This window comes from Pituophis catenifer, unplaced genomic scaffold (assembly GCF_029215685.1).
Source record: "Pituophis catenifer annectens isolate HBS135680 unplaced genomic scaffold, rPitCat1.0.hap2 SCAF_3, whole genome shotgun sequence".
NCBI lineage: Eukaryota > Metazoa > Chordata > Lepidosauria > Squamata > Colubridae > Pituophis > Pituophis catenifer.
The window spans coordinates 172,129,469-172,147,053 of NW_027256883.1; the positions used below are offsets into that span (position 1 = coordinate 172,129,469).

A 17,585-nucleotide genomic window follows, 5' to 3' on the forward strand; every position below is an offset into this window, starting at 1 on the left:
GTCCATGACATGTGACCAAATCTGTATGTCTGATTGGCCACTGAGGCTCTCTGCATGGGGTGTAGAACAAAGCCCCACCCATTATGAATTGCCATGGAGGAGAGAAGCATGTTTTCTGAACAGGGGGACAGACCTGCTGTCATTTTACACTAGGAAATGGGACAGATTATGAAATATACAGATGAATCTCAACTTGACTCACCATGATTGTAAGTCTATGTTTTGAGGACACCCGAAATAAACTTGATCCGTATTCAAATCTGTTTGCTAGAGTTTAACTGCATTCCCAGTGGAGCCAGATGCTTTGGGAACAGAACAGTAAAATGACGTAGGCTGCCAGACCCCCTCCTTTTTTTTCTCTTGGAGCAATGAGGGATATTCTGTTTTGGGGGGGGGGGGGGAGTGCATCTCTTCTCTACGCACAACTTTAAAAAAGAGACTTCGTTTGCACCTAATTGAGACCTTTGCTTAGCCATGGAAGTGACAACCTGCTTTCCTTCTCTTTGCATCCCAAACTCCGTTTGGATTTAACTGAGAACAGTATTCTGCCTGCAGTAAAAGGACAGAGAATGACTACCCCCTCCTCTTTTCTCTTGGAACAAAGAGGGACATTCTGTTTGAATGAGAAAAGCTTGCATTCCTTCCCTTTTGCATCCCAGATTCCGTCTGAGTTTTAATTGAAAGAATTTCCTTGACATTCCTTGAAGGAAAAGATGCTACTTCTCTCCTTACAAAGACTTTATTGTGTTAACTAAGGAAAGCACATGCTTGTTATTCCCTTGCCAAAGCATGAAGAAAGTTTGCATTTATCTAAGAGTCTGAACCAGCTAAGCCATATATGTATATATGTGTGTGAATAGAATAGAATAGAATAGAATAGAATAGAATAGAATAGAATAGAATAGAATAGAATTTTTTTATTGGCCAAATGTGATTGGACCCACAAGGAATTTGTCTTGGTGCATATGCTCTCAGTGTACATCAAAGAAAAGATATGTTCATCAAGAAGCATAAGGTACAACACTTAACAATATATATATTATAACCAATATAATGTATAATATAACAATAATATATTAGGTGTTATATGTTATATATGATATTTTATATATAAATATACTGTACATTCATTTATATCCTGCTTTTATTATTTTTACAAACAACTAAAGGCGGCAAACACACACAATACTCCTTCCTCCTCCTATTTTTCCCACAAGAACAATACTGTGAGATAGATTAGTTGAAAGAGAGTGACTGTCCTAAAGTGACCCAGCTGGCTTTTATGGCTAAGGCAGGACTTGAACTCATGACCTCCCACTTTCTAGCCTGCTAGAAACATTAGACCAAACAGGCTTACAGATCAAACATTATTTGTATCCTTGTACATCATCAGAAATTTAGATCTCCAGCATGTCAATGAAATGTGTTGAACCATCTGTCCAAATAGCACTAGTAGTTGATAATATTTTATTAAATTTATATGCTGCCCAGAATCGCTGAGAGCTGGGCACTAGGCAGCATATTAATGTGTTGTTATTGTAATACCGTAGTTGGGTGCATAGTCAATCAATTATTTAGACTGGATTTGGCATTTTTATCTACCTATCTTTATATTATTAAGCTTGCAGAGCAGTAAGAATTTGGATTTATTTGAATATTATTTTTTCAGTGTTTGGAATTCACACATGACTGCCTTGAAGTTTCTTTTTGATTGAGCAGTCCTATAAATAGATAAGATTATCCTAAGCTAATGATTTCAACTGTGTTTGTCACAAGCTACAATGACAGCCCGTACATAATTCTAAATTTGTTTACCCTAATGTACAAACTAAACTAAATATTCTGAGTGGACTGAGTGAACCTAATTAATCTTTAGAGGATTAGTTGTTAATTTGGAGCCTGGTTCAATTATGCAGGCATGCCTCCACATAATATTTGATAGCAGTGTTAGAAAATTTATTTATTTATTAATTACATTTATTTGCCACCATCTCACTATCCAAAGGAAAACATTCCTTGAAAAAAAAATATAAATTACTTATAACTAGCAATAACAGGGGTATTGATTTTTAATTTCTCCAGGCAGTCCTAGGATATTTGAAACACTCTAAATTGCTCTAACTTTTAGAAAAGTTTGTGATATTTTGGATTAACAGCTTTATAAGAGAACACATGTGAGAATCAGTTTGGAGTCATGGCTCAGGCTAGAAATTGGCAGACTGTGAGTTCTAATCCCCTCTTGGGCATGAAGTCAGCTAGGTGACTTTGGGCCAGTCACTTTCTCTCAGTCTAGGAAGGAGTGAATGGCAAACCATTTCTGAAAAGCCTTGTCAAGAAAACTGCAGGGACTTATCCAGGCAGTCTCTGAGAATTGGACATGATTGAATGGAAGAAAAAAAGAGAATGCATATAAATGAAAATTCTGAAAAAAATATCTATCACATTTAAAAACCATGTAACTCCCTCACAGATGGACTCTGGGCAGCATACAAATTAAATATTAAAGCATAAAATATACATTAAAATGTATATACAATTTTAAAAGAGGCAAAGATTGTTAGAATTGACCATTAAAGTGAATTAAAAGATGGGGAGAGGGCCTTCTGAACACTAGCCAGCTCCACAGCTGTATACTCTTCTCTGTGCCTCAAGCAAAACAGCAGAGCCATGTTTTCAAACCTTTCCAAAAAGCCAGGAAAATGGGAGCCCACCTCCCCTATGTGGCAGGGGCAGAGAAAGTTCTCTTCTTGGACCACCAGTCAGAATTCTTTAATTGATGGCATCTGTAACATACCTTCCCTGCCTGACTGGGATGGGCTGATGTAATGGGCCATAGGTAACCTGGCCCCATGCAATGTAAGACTTTAAAGGACATAACACCTTGAATTTTATTTCACTTACAAGATTTATAAACTGTCTCACTCCATAATGTATGCATGTATGTATGCCCCCTTATTTGGATATGTTTTAACTATTGCTTTTTCTAAAGAAAGTTAGTGTTTATAATTAGGCAAATAAATGAATAATATTAAATAACCTTTGTGCTCTGGTTCCTGAATCAAGCAAAGCATTTAAAAAGAGATGGACTAAAGTAATTACTGAGGAATTCACATTATTTAAGAAGCTCACTTTATACTAAAAGCATGCCTCCAAGAAAAAAAATATTCTTCCAAAAACCATAATGATTTTAGTTCTAGAAAGGGAATAGAGAACTCTATCAGGCTAATAATAATCACTTTCACAACATTGTAATTCCCTGCAGGGAGTCATAATAGTTCATTTTAAAAAAAAAAAAGCAATGTTATTATCACTGCAAAGTAAGAAGTACTCTTTGGAAGTCTTTTAGTGGAGTTAATTACATTTGAAGAAATTCTATGCCATTTGGGAGATACTTAAACATTCATTCAGCAGCAAAGATTTTCCAACCAGCAGAGTCTTTTCTACAATATGCATTTGAATGCAATTAAACTTCCCACCACAGAAGCAAAGAAAATGGATACAGTATTAGTTAGATATACCGGTAGAGCCCTCCAAGTCTAAGAAAGACATTTATTTGTTTAGCCTATGGTAAAAGTGTTAAAAAGCACATCATAATTACATTCTCAATGAGCAAATATGAAAATAAGACAAAAACACTTGGACATGACTCACATATTGTAGTGTCAGTGAATCATCCTATAACACTGATATGTCCAGTATTGTTTCTTATGAGATGATAAAAGATAAAAAGTACTAGAATTCAGTAATAACACTGCTTCAAGAAATTCCATAATTAAGGATCTGCAGAATGAGGATCCTTTAAAATATATATATTGTTTTTTCTTGATAAAATAGCATATACATTCTGTGATACTTGTTAATAGCACCAGATGGCACTAAAGAACACAACTGTTAATCTGCCCTTGAGGCACAACCAAGTTCCTAATGAAAAAGACGACTGTATAAAACAGTTTAATATAGAAACACCCTAAATAAATAGTATTTCCCAGAATTTTAAGCTTTTATTATATATAAGCATCACAAGTGAGAATTCTTTTTGTTGACAGCAAAGCATTAAAATGTTCAAAGCATTAAAATCTTGCTTCCTATATAAGACTATAGTTTTACTGATATAGAAATAACCAAATTGCTGTTTATAGCCTGTTAATCAGTAGAGTCTAGACGTGGAAATGGGCAGGCAGAAGGGGCCAAAGGCTCTTTGTTTAGATACAAAACAATTGTTTGCCATGTGTGTACATGTATTACTCATATTAAGGAAATAGACTGACTCTTTGCCTTGATTTAAAGGACAAATTTAAAATCTGAGTCTTAAATTTTCCTCAGAAGTTCTATGTTCAGTATTCTCATTTAGAAAGGAAAATTGTTCTTTTGATATTTTTGTTATTAATGAATTTGGTGCTAAATCTCCTTGCTAATTTACTAGAAGGCATCCAGAAATCCACCAACACATTCCAGTCTTTCTATCCTAGGCCCAGAACAAGGAAAGGCAACTGTTTGGGAGCCAAGGACTACATTTCTTTTCTTCAAGATCATTTTTGGTCTCAGTGTGTTGCAAGAGGTTTGGGATTATTATCAATGGGAGAGGGTCATGATGGTTTGGCATTTAAAAGCCAGTGTCTTTAATTTATTAGAAGTTTAAGACATTTAAGGGTTACATTTTTAAAGGATAAGTAAAAAAATGAACCACCGGATGTTCTTAGCTGCCAATTTTGGCTGTAGGGATGGCGCTAAAAAGGCCATAACCTAATTTAGGTCAAGCATTATATATTTACACACAATATGTACAGGCACCCCTTATGTCACAAGAACTATCTTGTCAGAGTTAAATTATTCTAAACATAATTTAGAGCTGCAACCTTGTTCACATTATTTTAGATGTAAATCCCATTAAACTCAGTACATCCTAATTTTAGGGAGACAGAGGATTAGACTGATAGTGGAGTCTAAATTTAATGACTTTAGGGGCTAGATTGAATATGGTTTGGAATCATATGTTCTTGATCCAATTCATCCCAATCTTCACGGAATGAATATAAAAACTACATTTAATGCACATCATATGTGTAATCCCTTCTTACTGTAAGCAAAATATGCAGTGGCCCAGTTGAGATCAAGACTACCCTAAATTAAGAAGGAATTTCAGCATGAACTATTTAAAAAAACCTACATACAGTATGATATATTTTTTAAAAAATATCCCATTGGGAGTTTGCTAAGAGGAAGAATCCTGATACTCAAATAAAATTTATCAAACCAAAATTATGCCAGATTATATCCTTATTAACATGTCTATTTATTCCAGACTATATCATATTGAGGGTGAAGTCTAGAGATTTTCAGTCATCCAGGTCATGAAAGTCCAGTTGCCTCCTGAAAAAGCACCTTTGGGACATTGAGGGTGAAGGTTCATTCTCCAAGCCTAGTATGTGGGTTGGTTTCGTTATCTCATATATCATGTTCTCATATATATTCTTATATATATCATATTCTCATATTCTCTGGCCACCAAACAGGGCAAGGTACGAGCAAGGTACTAAATAAAATTAGCCAAACTTAGCCCAAGGCAATGTTGTTTATCACAAGAATGTATGGAGTTTGGGCATCAAAGGAAAACTGAAGACAGTTTGGGGGTACCGCCTTGGTTTCTTGTGATTTGTTAGCCTTTTGGAGATAATGTCCACCAGAACAGAAACATTTCACCATGCAATCCCAGGGATTGCTGAATTACAACAATTAACATGAAGTACAATATTTTTGGTCACACTAGAGTGGGTTAGTGGGAAGTGGAATTCAACCTAATTTTCTCATTCCTATTTTAAGAGAAAGAGTGGATGTATAATTGCTGAAAAGGCAAATTGGAAAAATGGTGAAAAAGGCGTAATGGAAGTTGTTGTTTTTGAATCCATTCCATCCCATTTTCTTGTGAGATGTTTTTCAATGTCTCTCCACCTTCACTTTCTCAAGCATTCCTTATACAAAAACAATGTTTTAAAATCATTAACATTTAGGTTTATATGATATTTTTTCCTGAGTGCAGTAGCAGGATTTGGCTGTTCCACAAAGGCAAGAGTTTTGTGGAATCATAAATATCTGCCAATTTGCAACAGATGAAGTACATCAAGTTCTCGAAAGCACAGCTCACATACACGTCCCGTGTATGAAGTTAATGCTTTATGAAGCATTATGAAGTTATGAAGTTAATGCTAATTTATGAAGTTAATGCAAATTTATTTCGACAGGCTTTCTCTCGAGGAACTGAACTACCAATTCATAATGTATTCCGCTTTTACTACGGCCTCATTAAGAAGATAGGAAGGTCTCCTGTCTTTAGGCAAAATAAATACAGATCCCCTACGCTTTGTACACCCCCGCGATATAAAGTCGCTTGGCTCAAGCACATTTTACACTTCAATCGCTGAAGAAACGCTTGGGGGGGGGGGGGGAAAGAGCGTTCTTGCCCTTCGCTTCAGCCCCTCCCCACCGCGCAAGCGCACAACGACCCAAGCAGACGTTCCCTTAGCAACCGCGCGTTCAGCGCTACCACGTCCCTGCCTGCTCGACTACAACCTCCGATACTAGAGCGAGCGGCAGGCCCCGAAGGCGGGGGAATCTGGGGACCGGGCAGGCCTGGACACGGTGATGGGGCGTACGGCCCGCGGGCTTTTCCCCAGGTATCCTGCACGTTATGATGCTGCTGAGCAGGAAGTCGGAAGGTCCCCTCTCGGCAGGTACTGGGGGAAGCTTAAGGGGCTCCTTGGGTCTTTTCCGTGGACCCCTCCTTTCCGTTCCTTGCGGGCGTGGGTCGGGCTTTTTGTGGCTGGGCCTTGGGACTGTCTGGCTTCCTGCTTTCCAGGCACTCCGCCGTTGGCGTGCCTTTGCAGAGGCGAGGCCGCTTTTTACAGGGAGTGTATTTTGTGTGGCGGGTGTGTTGGTGGGAGATCGCGGAGGAGGGGGCTTGAAAAATGAAGAGTGTCTTCCTCCCCCACCCCCCGACCTGCTGGGCTCTTTCCTCCCTGAGTAATGAAACGGCAACGAAACGCCTGCGAGAAAGCAGCCAAGCTCAGAGAGCACAACACCAAGGAGCCCTTCTTTAATTTACAGCCAAGCCTTTCCTGCCCATCCTTCGCCAGGCGGCTCATCCCAGGCACACGATCGTGGAGGTCGTCTGCGAACGGGAAGCGGTTTTGAGGGATGTAGGGTTAAGGATAAAGGGGGGGGGGTGTCAACCCTGCCCCTTGGTGGGAGGAAGAGGAGCCGGGGCGACGGTCCGCACGTCTCCTTCGCAGGAAGGGCTGGAACTTTTGTAGGAGGCGGCGGGGCCGCGTGGGGAAAAGGGACGATCGGAACGAGAAAAACGGCCGGTTGCCGGATTCGTGGCGGGAGGCTGGCGCATGGGGCTTGCAGCAAAGCCCGGCGCCTATACTGTATATTTTGAATCGGGGATAATGGGCAAAAATGTAGACCAGAGAGGCTCGAGAAACGTTTTTTTTTTTAGCACCGTTTCCCAGAGAGACCGATGGGAAACAATCACATGAACAATACTTCCCCCCCCCACAAAAAAAAACCCCCTACAATCCGAATAGCCGCCGTCCAACGGTAACGGACAAGCGAGCCCCAATTGGGAGGGGTTGGTGCTCCTTTCGTTGGCCCCCACTGTAGAAACCACGTTTGGATTTTATTGTTTGGGGATGTTGTAACACTTGCCTTTTTTTTTTTTTACCCTTCACGTGTATAACGGTAGAGATGAAGTACAGTAACTGTTGGAGCCAAAATGGTCTTGCTTACTAGAAATATTCGGTGTACGCTGTGACTTCGAGAAGCGGGCCAGATTATTTCAACTCGCTGCCAAATTATGCATAAGGAAATTTTTAAAGATTTTTCCCTTTGGTAATAATTTAGCTGGCCCCTGCTTCATTTTATTTTTAAACTGTTAACTAGAAGGCAAGGAGCATTCCTTCCAGTCAGCAGTAATTACCATAAATGTGTATTTGCTTGTTTGTAATCCCAAGGTTTTTTTAAAAAAATCTGTGATTAAGCAAGAGGAAGCTCAGCAACTCTTCCTTTTTCATGTTAGAGGCAGTTTTAAAATTTTGGAATACTTAATAGAATTCTTTTAAAACAGCAATTCCAGAAACAAAACACAACATTTGTTAATTTCTGCCAGATTCTGTTTGCACTACAAACATTTGTAAATAAGTGAAATCATGGAGAGAAAAAATTGGCTTTACTTGGGTGAAGCATTACTTGTTGAGCATTACTCAACAGATCAGAACAAGACAAAATAATATTCATAACTCTATTCAGTGCATTATTACATTGAAGCAAATGATGGGAACATAAGAACTTTGTTCAGACTAGTAGCTCCTCTGGTTCAGTGTTCTTTGTCTAACAGTGTCCAGCTGGATGAATTCAGGCAAGTCATAAATGTGACCAGGGCAATATCCTTCATGTTCCCAGTTGGCTAATGTTAAAGGCAAGCTACTTTTATTCCAAGGGAAATAAAAGCCCATCAGGTCATGGGTATAATACAATTGCTTTCTAGAAGTTATTTCCAAACAAGCCTAGGCAGAATTATAAACTGGATGAATAATTATGTGATCCATATACCCGTACTTCCTGTATTAAGTTTGAGTAAGTTTATTGTTTTAGGGGGTTATTTATTAAATGTCTTGAGTTTCAAACTGTATTTTTGAAGCTGTAATTCTTCCTAATTTAGTCAACATACTGATTCATGATTGCTGAGGACAATTGCATCTTAGTTTACTTTCAAAGAAATCTAATTTCAAATCATAGATACAACATGTGTCTATCTTATCACCTACATTTTTTCTTTAGCAGATACTGCTGAGATGATTTTTTAAAAATTGGTAACTAACTCATGATTCTAAATGCTCATAAATAGTGGTTGTGGTATTCTGGCAATTCAATGGTGGAATCCTATATTATTTGGGAATATTGCAATAATCTACAAAAGTTGTTGGTTTTCTCTTCGCAAGACAGAGAAAAGAATCAATATTGGACAGGTTTCTGTTGCTGGCTTCTAAGGCAGTCCTGAGAATGGTATCTCCCAAAAGTGAGTGTGGTAGGACAGATTAGGCAAAGGTGAAAATCTGCTAAATACTAATATTCCTGTTCCTTGTTATTATACAAACAAACAAAAAAGAATTGTACACGCTCAATGCCTATTATAGATTTTTTCCTTTTTAATGAAAAAAGAGAGGAGATAAAATGCTGTTGTTTCTGATTATCTGCAGCCACATCATTTGGATTTTGGGGTTTGTTGGAGGACTCCAATAAGAGTTTGGGATTATTACTGAAATTTAAAATAATGCTTATAAGAATTTGTGTTCATTTTTACTGATCATTTTGTTATTTCCAGCCAGGTTTGGAGATGGCTTGTATGACTCTTATATGAGAATAGATCAGATTAGATGTCCAGAACCTACAAATGAAGAATGCACCCCTTCTGGTTTTCCTTCACTAGGGAGATCTAATGTAAGTAATTTTCCTGCTGCTTGAGTTTTGTTACTGTAGGGACAACACAAACTAAATGGGGACAACACAAACTAGATGTTAAACAAGCTAGAATATTAATACCAAGATTATGCAGTGCTTCTGATTTGATTCAAAATAGCTGCTTTATTGTGCAGATGTGACATCTATGTGTAGCTACATTTGTTTCCAGGATCTCATGGCTGCTTTAACAAGCTGCACAGGCGTGCTGCATTCACTCTTGTACATTAAGGAACTTCTTTCAAATATAGCCTGAAAAACTGCATAACCCTACAAGTACATCTATATCAGCAGAAAGCGGTGGTTAAATATTGTGTCTACTATCTTTTCCAACCATTCAGCATGATTAAGAATGTTACAAGTAGTTCTCAAACTAGGAAGTACCAGATAACTTGTAGTTTAATGTTATGTAGAAATGTATAGTACACAGGGGGGAGAATAGAAGGGCGGTAAAGTATGATATGATATAAAATGATTTGAATTTGGATTTCACCTTGGGGAAGTCATGGGAGGAGGGGAGGGTTAGGGCGGGAAAGGGGGTGGGGAAATGGGAAAATTTGTATTTGTAAAACTTTTTCAATAAAAAAGAAAAGTGGGAGGTTGACGTTTTAAATGCCAATATGCACATGTTTGAAAACAAACTCCAAGCCCAATTAAAATGTGCAAAATAAAATAGGGATTTAAAAAAAAAAAGAATGTTACAAGTAGTTCTGTAATAAATGCCTGTATCATTATTTTAACCACTGTATTTACTCAATATAAGTGACACGAGTAGCTTTTTTCTCTGGTAGAATTGAAAAGATTTGCATTTGCATAATAATTATTTTTTATGGTGAAATAGATTAGAAACATGTCAGTAAATATTTCTTTGCAGAAAAAGTAAGCATTGGAGAGCATCTCTTTACTGAAAAGAAGGGTTTACATTATAGTTACATATCGTATGTATCTATGGCCGTTCCATAGTCAATATTCTTAAGAGTTACTGTCAATTAGCTAAGTTTAATTACAGGACTGAAATTTACTGGGTTTTTTTAAAATACAAAAAGGAATTTCCTATTTTTTTGGGGGGAACAGTAATGTTTTCTGTAACTTCGATTGTTTTTGTAGAAATGATATATGTCTTAAAATTATGTATCTTGTCAGCTTGTTAGAGAGGACTGGTTAGATTGCAGCAAGTATGTCCAATTGTGACAACAGCTGTAACAGTATGATGCTCTGCAAATACTTTCAAGCAACAAAAATATTCAAGCAAACCCAAAACTTGGTTGCATAATTGATCATTGAAAGAAGAGGTTGGCCTGTGTAGTTATAGCATGCTTTCATGCATGCCATAATTGCTTCTCGGAAGCTTATGGCTAAGAGGGGGGAAATGATATTTGAATTTGGCAAAGAGATTCAAAAGCAAATACAATGGGTCGAATCTTATAAATTGGATCAAGTCAGTTGAAGCCCTTAGACATTTCAAAGAGGAATTATTGCATTATTGACAAGCTGTAATATAGTGATTATATTAGTAGTATTGATATATGATGATATATCAATGTATTGATATGATGATATAAAGATGTATGCATCAGGCTTTATAATCCACATTTCTTATATTGACTTACTCAATGAAGGACATTGAGGTTGTTTTGTGTATAATATGTGTATCATAGAAAGAAAACATGACCAAAGATTTGCCACTTATCATATACCTGTGATGGTGAACCTATGTCAGACATGCCCAAAATGGCACATAGAGCCATGTTGCCTGGCACGTGCGACATCGCCCGTTCCTCTTTTGGGTTTCTGGCGCACACGACGATCAGCTGGCCTTTCTGCAGTGCCGGAAATTGGAAGAGCTGGTCTTCCGTTTTCCAGTGTGAGCATGTGCGCCAGCCAGCTGATGTCCATGTGTGCATGCGCGGAAGACTTGCTGGCTTGCACGCATGTGTGCACCGGAAACCAGAAGTACCTTATCTGGTGTGCACATGCCCCCTGAGCAGCTCCTCTTCCTGGTCACAGCCATGATGAGCGTGCATGCATGAAGTGTTTCCCTTTTGGCACTTGGTGCCATCCACGCGCACCATCGCTGTCATATACCATATACATGGACTTTATAGATAGGCAATATGAAAAGGCACGTCCTATGATTTTTACAGGTATTCCTCAGGCTACAACCACTCATTCAGCATCTATTCAGAGTTACAACAGTGCTGAACGAGAATGACTTACAACCAGTCCCCAAAGTTGCAGCCATCGCAATGTCCCCAGACTCATGTGATTGTAATTTGAGTACTTGACAACTGACTTGCTATTATGATAGTTGCAATGTACCACAGTCCCATGATTACCATTTGGGACCTTCTTTGCTGGTTTTCCACAGCAAAGTCAGTGGGGAAGCTGGCAAGTTGCTCACCTGCACTCCATAGCACTTCTTGTGGCACTTGCCTGCCTTCCTGCATTCCATAGCCTTTGGGGAACTAATTACCTGTCATTTTCTTGTCAAGTCTTTTGAATTTCTAAGACACTAAGCAAATATTTTTTTCTGGCAATTGGCTATCTTTTTGTCTGGCATATGAAAACAAGAAACCTGCTTTTTATTATAAAAGATAAGTTATTGCATACAGTTTCTATGAAGCATAGTTTAGAGGCTGAATTTTCCACTATCCAAAGAACAGATGTGAAAAATGCTTCTCTGCCAATTCTTTTTTCATTCTCTGTTACTACAAAGTAAATATAAATATATTGGTAATGTAAATATAAGCATATTGCTAATGTTTAACTTTAGACTTTTTCTATCTTATATTTTATCTAAGTATTGCATGCAGGACAAATTAACAGTTCAGGTTCATTTCCTGTTTGGACTCCGTATTGCTATTCTATTTTTTTTCCTCCGCCATTATCAGCAAAATGCAAAAAATGTGTCCAGAATTTTTTGTCCATTATGTATTAAATGTTTCTGAAAATAGAGGTCTTTGAAACCTGGTTGCTCAGTTGCTCTGAATTAATAAAGAATTGCCAATTGGATTAGGTTAATATCCTGCAAGGGGCCATCTTATTCAAAATTTTATAGCATTCCTCTTTCTGCTCAGGTCAACCATAGTTACTGAATAATCTGTTAACATGCTAATTCTCTGCATCATATTTTCTGTGACTTCTAAGAAAGTTGTACGTCTCAAAATACACTGTCTATATTTTCCAAACAGATATAGCAGTTAAGCAGTAAAATACAGATCTTGATGTCCTGAAACTGCATTTTCTGAACCAATGTCGTTAACTGTTTTGGCATTTCATTGAAAAAGGTATACAAATAGTTTTACAAAAGAGTTATTAATTTGCTGTTTTGGTGGAGTAAAAATTTGCTATAGAAATGGAAGAAGATAGCATATCAAAGCTGTTATTTAATTGCAAATGTTGGTTTCATTTTTTTTGAAGTTTTAAGTCAAAACTAGATGTCTCAGCAGTTCTTTACAGTTATTTCATAAATTTAGTACTTGCCTTGCAGAAATCAATGAGGTATGTCAGACATATGCTAGTCTGCCTTGTGGACTCAACAAGGTACTTTGCAAAATGAAGATGACCTAACCAAATCTTGTAATAGTGGCTTATTCATTCATTCAATACACTTGCAAAGTAGCTTACTCTGCACCAATTTTTAGGATAGGACATTGTTTGCTTCATTGCATTACTTGGGAGTCTATTGCTCACATTGCCTATACTGAAATAGAATCTGAAGTGAGTCTCCAAAGTTAACAATTGTTTCAAATTGAGATAAATCATTTTTAATGTTTTCTATCTGATTTGCAGTTTTGTAGGAAAAATATTTAATTTCTTCATGCATGGAACAAAACTCTCTGCAGGGCTCAAAAGTAAGTTAGTATTCTAGACTACAAAACATACAAACATGCCTTCATAAAAGGTTAAAGAGAAGTGGAATGCACTAATTTAAGAGCAATAAGGAATTTTTGGTAACCAAATTATTCTGTCTTAATCCTTTTGAAAAGGTTTCATTCATAATCTGTGGTTATTTATCTTTTCTTCAGTTTGCTGTTTTTGAGCTAGTACCCTGTTTTACCCAAAATAAGACACCCCCTAATAATAAGCCCAATCGGGCTTTTGAGTGTATGGCAATAAGGCCAAGTGCTTATTTCAGGGTTCAAAAAAATATAAGACATGGTCTTATTTTCGGGGAAACACGGTAAAATCATAATTTGCAAGTTCTTTGTTTCTTCAAGCTATATTTTCATTACTTGTTGCTATGCTGACTGAAGAGTAAATGTTGCAAAACTACTTTAGTGCATGCTAATACACTATATCAGGTTTATGTAAACATTAATTTATGACTACATATTTCTTCTGAAGTTAAATTACTATTGCTGTTTCCCAAATGTTAAATTTGTGAATTCTAAGGATTTTCTGTTTCATCTTTAAAGGTAACTACTAGCACAATCACAATGAAGGATCATCCTTTGACTGGGAGCCAAATCAAAGTTGAGCAATTATTTGAAGACTCTGGAAATAGAAGGAGCAGTACTCTGCAGTCCACTGGAATAAATGGCTCTGAAAGATCATTTCCGACTCCAGTAAAAAATAAAAGCGCTGATAGTGTCTGCACCATCAAAAATAGTGGCAGCTCAATAAAAGCACAGAAAGCTGGTTGTCAGTCTGCAGAGCAAGCACTGAAGCAATATAAACAGCATTTAACAGCCTATGAGCAACAAGAAATATTTAATTTTCCTGAAATCTATTTTGTGGGTCCAAATGCAAAGAAAAGACAGGGAGTTAGTGGTGGCCCAAACAATGCTGGATATGATGATGAACAAGGCAGCTACGTTCATGTACCTCATGACCATCTTGCGTACCGATATGAAGTACTTAAAATAATTGGGAAAGGCAGCTTTGGCCAAGTAGCTAAAGTGTTTGATCACAAACACCACCAACATTTGGCTCTAAAGATGGTGCGCAATGAGAAACGGTTTCACCGGCAAGCGGCAGAAGAAATACGCATCCTGGAACATCTCAAAAAGCAAGATAAAACTGGCAGCATGAATGTTATTCACATGCTAGAAAGCTTTACCTTTCGGAATCATATATGTATGACTTTTGAGCTCTTGAGCATGAATCTATATGAGCTGATCAAAAGAAACAAGTTTCAAGGCTTCAGTGTGCAGCTTGTACGTAAATTTGCCCACTCAATATTGCAATGTCTGGAGGGGCTATTCAGAAACAAAATTATACATTGTGACTTAAAACCTGAAAATATTCTTCTGAAACAGCAAGGACGGAGTGGAATCAAAGTAATAGATTTTGGATCTAGTTGTTTTGAACACCAAAGAGTTTATACTTACATACAGTCTCGGTTTTACAGAGCTCCAGAAGTTATCCTGGGAAGCCGCTATGGGATGCCCATAGATATGTGGAGTTTTGGCTGTATTCTGGTGGAACTTCTGACTGGTTATCCTTTGTTTCCAGGAGAGGATGAGGGTGATCAGCTAGCTTGTATGATGGAGCTCCTTGGAGTGCCTCCACAGAAATTGCTAGACCAATCCAAGCGAGCCAAAAACTTCATCAATTCAAAAGGTCATCCTCGCTATTGCAGTGTAACAACTCAAGCAGATGGGAAAGTTATTCTTAATGGTAGCAGATCACGAAGGGGTAAAATGCGCAGTGCTCCAGGCAACAAGGACTGGATCACAGCATTAAAAGGCTGCGATGACTCTTTGTTTATAGAGTTCTTAAAAGAATGTCTTAATTGGGATCCTTCTGCAAGGATGACTCCTAGCCAAGCTTTAAGACATCCTTGGATTTGTAAACGAGTACCTAAGCCTCCCAGCGTGGATAAAAGTTCAGGCAAACGGATTGCTCACTATACAAGCGCTTTCCCAGGGATAAATTCCAGATTACCCCCAGTTGTTGGGGTAGCAAACAAACTGAGAGCTAATCTAATGTCTGATTCAAATGCCAATATACCTCTATGTACTGTGCTACCAAAACTGGTCAGCTAATAGAGAATTATATATTCCCAGGGTACATATTCTGTGTTTATTATTATCTCCTTGAATGACAAAGAGATTAGTGTAGGGCATGGGGAAAAGATTATTGAAGGCTGAAACTTGTGTAAAAAAAACCTGAATGAAAACAAGCATTTTAAGGGCTATAATTATTTAATCAAATTGTTTCAGCTAGAATGGGATGCTTATTGTATACATTTGTTTTATTCAGTGAGATCACATGATGTATAACAGATTTTAGAGCAGTGTTATAATAAACCACAAAATCACTTGTTTATGCAGGCAGTCATGTAACCAGAAAATTGAGTGCAATGTGGTTTCAAGATAATTGCACTTAATAGTAAATTCCTTACAGAAAGCTGGTCAAAAAGCACAACTTCTTAAGCTTTTTGTTGTTTAGGAATTATTTTGTAGTACTTTCTACATTTAACTACAAGATTTCTGAGTTTGCAAAATTAATTTACGAACTCTCCTTCAAATTTCTTGCAGACAAGCACCTTGCAAAAATGTGTGGTGAGCCAGAGCTATGAAGATAATAGTTTTTGGACTCTCATTTTAATGTTTTTAATTCTTCATTCCAACATTTTAAATTGAATTAATTGATCACAAATGGAGATAAAAATATTTCAGAGAAAATTTCTTGTGTATTAAAATAAGTTGCTTTTAGTAAAGGACAAACCAAGCAAAATGCTGTTTTCAAATCTCAGTTAAATGCAAAAAAAATGGGTGCTTCAGATATTTTGTACAGGAAAATGTAATGGGCAGCATCTGGATACTGGAAAATAAAACTATTTTTACTAGCACAAATAAGCTTGCCTCTTGGTTTTCCCATTCAGGATCTTGATTATGAAGACTTGATCTTTAGCAAAGGACAAAACAATACTACTCAGACCTGAAGTACAGTTTAGCTATATGGTGCAAATTTATTGAATCACTATTAATGGTAGCCATTTACATTGGATATTTACTAATCAATTAAACTATTATTTAAATTCCATTTTCCACATTGGATGCATTCTGTGTTGTAGCTAATAATTTGTAGAACAGCTAATCACTGAGAAATCAATTTGCTTCCTCTTGTTTTTGCGTTTACTCTCATGAGTTAATGTCACATATGCTAGATTAGATATTCTGTCAACGGTTCATTCAGATTGCAATGCAATTTCTGTACATCTGTTAATAATACTACTACTACATAGGTAGGAAAATGTGAAGAGTCCTCAAGAATGGAGATTTTATAGATGCTAACTTTTCAGAACCAGAAAGCCCTATTGCATTTACATATAAATTATTCCATTTCCAAATAGATATCTTAATTTCTCTATTTCAGATTGTTGGATTGTTACATCTGCCTAGCCATTTAAGATTATTTGAAATTAAGAATTCTGTTTTAACAGTAATAATGATCACGGTTGAGGCTTTTTAGATTGTGAACATCCTCAAGGCGATTCAAATAAAAATATTTTATTGCAGTAGCAGACATTGAGTGCACAAAGCATTGCATATATCGTTCTAGAGATATGTCCAGTGACCTCATGGGATTTATTCCCTAATTCATTTGTATAGCACAATTTAAAGGAACCCTCTACTTGAATAGTTTTTTTTTTAAATTCGCTTGGAATAAAGTATTTCTCTTATTGAGAAATGTCATGTGTATTACAAATGTACTGTTTTTTATTTTTAAGGTGCATGGTTTAACATAATGTGAAATAATTATGACATTAATATTGCAGATAAGGAACAATCTACTTTCACCTTGGCAAGACAATCTTCTGAACATCGTTATTTTGCTGCATAAACATTTAATGTTTATTGCATTTGTATGCCATTCATTCTATTAATTGAGGAATTTGGGGCAATTTACAAAGAAAATAAAATAATGAAGTAAGAGCAAGTACAATAAAAAACCCTGTAACATTGAAAACTTGACCTTAGTTGCACATTTATAGCTGATTGCATTTTGTTTTTTAATTGTTCATCCTTTGTATAAAATATAATAAATTTCCACAAAAATAGCTACAAGCTATACCGACATATCTGGGGTACATTATAGCTTGTTATTTTTTATAGCTTTAA

General features: G+C 36.9%; 1 protein-coding gene across 4 annotated transcripts; it reads left to right on the forward strand.

Annotated features, from left to right (window-relative positions):
* Positions 1 to 6,573: 6,573 nt before the first annotated feature.
* On the forward strand, positions 6,574 to 16,441 carry DYRK3 (dual specificity tyrosine phosphorylation regulated kinase 3). Of its 4 annotated transcripts, XM_070941556.1 has the most exons (4): positions 9,422 to 9,495; positions 12,705 to 12,800; positions 13,306 to 13,367; positions 13,932 to 16,440. In XM_070941556.1, the coding sequence occupies exons 3-4, from the start codon at positions 13,338 to 13,340 to the stop codon at positions 15,501 to 15,503; spliced, it is 1,602 nt and encodes a 533-aa protein (XP_070797657.1). In that variant the 5' UTR covers positions 9,422 to 9,495; positions 12,705 to 12,800; positions 13,306 to 13,337; the 3' UTR covers positions 15,504 to 16,440. The 4 variants fall into 4 exon arrangements, with proteins under 4 accessions (XP_070797655.1, XP_070797656.1, XP_070797657.1 ...); XM_070941554.1 differs by lacking the exons at positions 12,705 to 12,800; positions 13,306 to 13,367 and adding an exon at positions 6,574 to 6,728 and having other exon boundaries at positions 9,384 to 9,495; positions 13,932 to 16,441; XM_070941555.1 differs by lacking the exons at positions 12,705 to 12,800; positions 13,306 to 13,367 and adding an exon at positions 6,601 to 6,728 and having other exon boundaries at positions 9,380 to 9,495; positions 13,932 to 16,441.
* The last annotated feature ends 1,144 nt before the right edge of the window (positions 16,442 to 17,585 follow it).